This window comes from Myodes glareolus, chromosome 9, assembly GCF_982192425.1.
Source record: "Myodes glareolus chromosome 9, mMyoGla1.1, whole genome shotgun sequence".
NCBI classification, from domain to species: Eukaryota; Metazoa; Chordata; class Mammalia; order Rodentia; family Cricetidae; genus Myodes; species Myodes glareolus.
Window position 1 is genome coordinate 65,705,769 of NC_142034.1, and position 4,396 is coordinate 65,710,164.

General features: G+C 42.8%; 1 protein-coding gene across 2 annotated transcripts; it reads right to left on the bottom strand.

Annotated features, from left to right (window-relative positions):
• Positions 1 to 781: 781 nt before the first annotated feature.
• On the bottom strand, positions 782 to 3,073 carry LOC125402708 (olfactory receptor 2T29-like). 2 transcript variants are annotated; one of them, XM_085694977.2, is made up of 2 exons: positions 2,840 to 3,073; positions 782 to 2,203 (listed from the first exon to the last, which is right to left on the bottom strand). In XM_085694977.2, the coding sequence occupies exon 2, from the start codon at positions 2,174 to 2,176 to the stop codon at positions 1,247 to 1,249; it is 930 nt and encodes a 309-aa protein (XP_085551103.1). In that variant the 5' UTR covers positions 2,177 to 2,203; positions 2,840 to 3,073; the 3' UTR covers positions 782 to 1,246. The 2 variants fall into 2 exon arrangements, with proteins under 2 accessions (XP_085551103.1, XP_085551102.1); XM_085694976.2 differs by lacking the exon at positions 2,840 to 3,073 and adding an exon at positions 2,352 to 2,438.
• Positions 3,074 to 4,396: the final 1,323 nt, after the last annotated feature.

Sequence of the window (4,396 nt, forward strand, 5' to 3'; positions counted from 1 at the left end):
GCACCTGCTACCTCTCTCTCCTAAAGACTGCTACCCTAACTGTCTAGACTCCTCGGAATGAGCTTCCTCACCACAGGGCATAAAACAGCACTTGGACTCTTTATGCAGTAGATGTGCCACTTGACCAATGGGGACACCACACTGAAGTTCCCAGAGGATACACATGTCAAAGATTCTGTACCGGGCCAACTGATTAGATCTCCCGTGATCATGAAGCATTGGAACATTATGGATACAAAGCAATTTACCAAGCCCATCTATAGCACCCTTTGGAGTCATTTATTGCCAGCTTTGGTTTCTGAGCCAGCATCCCTGTGACTATCAGGTGAAACATTTTGGAAAATATAGCCTTGTTCGAATGCAAGCTTTTCCCAAACTAAAGACTTTCTTTCTCAACAGACAGCATCTGAGAAGCATGGCAGAGATTTTCCCACTTTGCTACAACCTAAACCCCTGATGTCTCCACGGTGTAGTTGAAAAATGCCTAGAGTTATGACATATGACTTGTTTGTGCTCTGGAGAGTCCCATGAAACTCCAGAACATATCATTAAGGGTAACCTGAGACCATGTTCCTGGGCCATGATCACTCATATTAGGCTCAAGAATAAGCTGTACCCCATTGCCTTGAAGTGAGAGCTGTGTTTGGTTTTGAGAGATTCATGAGTACATTTATGTGCAAATACAGCTGCGCTGAAAATTTGAAGCCCTCCTGGACACTTGTACTACCTAGATTTAAATATCTTTTTAACCATTATTATTAATATATCATAATACATGAGCTGAGAGGATAAAACTGTATGTTGCTCTTTAATTTCAAATATACATAAATTATCAAGAAATTAGCATAATTAATTCAATATGCCATGTATCTCGATTCACCTTTTCTCAGCGTTGTTGACCACTTTGCTTCCAATTCACTCATCTTTCATCAGTTGAACACCTCGCGATCATTTATGCCTCAATATGACATAATTTTGAAGGCTAAGAATATTATACCACAAGATTAAAAAGCCACTATCAATGCCATAAAAATATAACATTGACAGGATACAAATAAAGATTTTGAATGTGCAAGAAGTATGCCAATGAAATCTTCAGAGTAGAGAAATAAGTCTTCCAAAGGGATGGCTGGGCAATGAGACGTGATGGGTGAGGATAACAGCAGCGTGGGACCTGGAACAGCAGCTGTGTGGAGACAAAGGAAAGAAACTATTCATTCCTAATTACTCTACTGCTTTATTGTTCCTAGAAGGAGGGGTTGACACCCAACAATTTCTTCAGAGCCTCTGTGACATTCTTATTTCTCAGACTGTAGATCAGTGGGTTCAACAGAGGGGTGAGTATCGTGTAAAACACAGACACCACCATGTCCTTCCCCGGGGTGTGGAAGGAGGCCGGGAACATGTAATTATAGACAGCAGCACCATAGAAGAGAATGACCACGGTCATGTGGGAGGAGCAGGTGGCGAGGGCCTTCTTCCTGCCCTCTGCCGAGTTCATCCTGAGAACTGTGAGGAGGATGAAGGAGTAGGAGCTTGAGATGACTGTCACAGGGATGAGGAGCATGAGCACACAGCACAGGTACATGAGGGTCTCATAGAGCCAGGTGTCTGCGCAGGAGAGCTTTGTCACAGCGGGGGCCTCACAGAAGAAGTGATGGATTTCCCGTGATCCACAGAATGGCAAGGTCATGGTGATAGGGGTGAATATGAAACCATCCAAAGATCCCAGGAACCAGCAGACAGACATCAGGAGGAGACACACCCTGCGGTTCATGAGGACAGGATAACGGAGTGGGTGGCAGATGGCCACATAGCGGTCATAAGACATGGCAGCCAGAAGGAAAAATTCTGAACCTCCCAGTGTCAGGTATAGGAACATCTGCATCCCACAGGCAGCAGCTGAGATCCTGTAGCTCCCCAGGACTTGGTCCATGAGCATCTTGGGCACACTGACAGAAATGTACATCATGTCCATGAGGGACAACTGGCTGATGAAAAAGTACATGGGTGTGTGGAGCCGGGTGTCAGAATGTATCAGAAGGATCAGGAGGGCATTGCCAGACAGGGCCACCAGGAAAACCACAAATATTATCACAGCAAGAAGAGCTGGGTGTTTGATTTGATTGAAGAATCCCACCAGGGTGAAATCTAACTGTCCAGTGTAGTTGTTCATCCAGGTAGTGATGGTCACTGGTGTCTCCTAGGCGACCAAGAATGCTTTGGGATTAGTGACTGCAAACTTATATGTGCACAAGACTAATGTGCTGAGAAACAAGTTCCCTAGGTCTTTAGATCTGAGAATGATTATCTAAGTAATAGTTAAGGAATTTAGAAGAGCAGGAATTCACCTCAGTGGTTAGATCATCACAACCCAGAGTAGCTCGACCACAGTTCATGATGACTCATAGTGACATCTATTAGGAAGTCTTGGAAACTGCAGAATTATCCACCAAAAGATGCACAAAACAAATGAAAGACAGATTCAAATAAGCACACAAATGTCAGACACATTTTTAAGAATGTCAATGAGTAAAGGTACTCTTATGAGCCATTGTAGAGTTGCTTATAATATTAACACATTATGATATGCACTCTTCATTTTCATATTCATTGAAGAATATGTTTTTTAAATAATATGGTAAAAGATCTTAATTGAAAATGCATTTAGTCTATATAAAATTGAATTTGAAGTTTCTTATGTATGTTTTTGATAGATAAATGCTCTTTAAGTACACAATCATATAAACATAGTCATATGAAAATATAGATACAACAATGCATAGAACATGCTTTGCTTATCTAACACCATTTAGACTAAGATGATGGGAAGTCTCACCCTTCTCCGTTCTCTGCTTCTCCAAGTTCATCTCCTCACAGGGTTCAACATTGGCTCAAAGCCTCAGTGGAGGCAGAGGATTTAGCAGTCACCGCTGGTGCCCAGGTCGGGGTGTGTCAGCAGCATCTCCATGGACAGTCTGCCACTTCTTCATGGAGTCTGAGAAGCAGGGAGAACACACCCATGAGAAGTCCCTGAACGTGGATCACCAATCCCTCTGCTGCACGCTCACAGCCTGCCTCTGTGTTAGGTGCTTAAAAAAAAAATCATCAAGGACAAATTAACCTTGATTGTATTAAACAAGTTTAGTGCTCATCCATGTGGGAACATAGTACATGAATGTGAATCAAAATGAAGGTTTAAGTAGGTACACCATAGTGAGAAACAGCAGCAGACAGAACGTACCCAGCCTTTCTGTCAAGGTTCAGTGAACGCCTCATCCATATGTACTTCTCAAAGACAGGAGATTTTTAAAGTTTTTATTTCTGAACTAGTTGATATTGTATTTTGAGAGCTCTTGGCAATAGGGAGGAATGAAATCTCCTCCTTCTGAGATGTTAGGAATACTTACAAGGGAGGAGCTGCAGAGACACCAATCACAGGTCTCAGGAACATTTTACATCTATGTCAAGATTCTAAAAATAAAACACAAAAACCCACCTGAAGTCACAAAACATACCTGAAATTGAAGTCTTTCATGTTCCGCCAAGCTAATCTCTTCCATAGAGTAGAGAACATGGCCAGGTCCTTAATGTTTTCATATAAATATCAGACAAGACTGAGACCTGTGGGAGGAGATGGACAGAGATACACACAGACAAACAGACTGAGAGGTATGAAGAAACTATATATTTCTATTTTAAAAGGCTTATTTGTGACAGGAAACATACCTGTTCCAAACTTAAGCTTTCTAGTGAGCATTCACCTTAAGGTTTCTGCTGATTTGATTTGCATTTGTGGACACAGTGGATGAGGACTGGGGAGGGAGCCACAGTCTATGAGAATCCCTAAACAGTGGAGGTCAGGAGGCAGGTGAGGCACAGGAGAAGTGCTGGAAAGGCAGTGCAGTCTGTTAAACTGGGGACACTGACAACAAGGCAGCCAGAGACCATGTGACAGGAAAGTGCTGTCTGCACACAGCATGGGACCAGCAACCGGCTTGTCCTTACACTTGCTGTGCCTTTTGATTTCATGGGAACAGCTTGGCTCACTGTTAGCACCGGGTGTTACTAACAGTGAAGGCAGAGAAATAACAAAGCTTCATCCCAAGCCAGCAGCATCCCTGATCCACCCTGTGCTTCTATAGGAGTCACTGTGTTTCTTCTTTTACAGTGGAGAAGCTCAGGGTCTCAGTATCTGCCTCACATCACACAATAACACACAGTGTGAGTGCTTAACTAATGGGTAGGCACAGAATGGTACCTGCCTGGTTCTATGGGAAACACCATGTGCCCAGGAACATGTTTCTGTTTAGATTACCCACAGTCTGCTTTACATGATCATGTTTCTGTTTAGATTACCCATAGTCTGCTTTATATGGTGAACATAAACAATATT

What these genes read in the sequence shown, in the direction of transcription:
- LOC125402708 (XM_085694976.2), bottom strand. Translation starts at nt 2,399, where the DNA reads ATGAACTGTGGTCGAGCTACTCTGGGTTGTGATGATCTAACCACTGAG. An exon ending in GTGATGATCTAACCACTGAG is followed by an intron (nt 2,204 to 2,351) that starts GTGAATTCCTGC and finishes TTGGTCGCCTAG; the next exon opens with GAGACACCAGTGACCATCAC.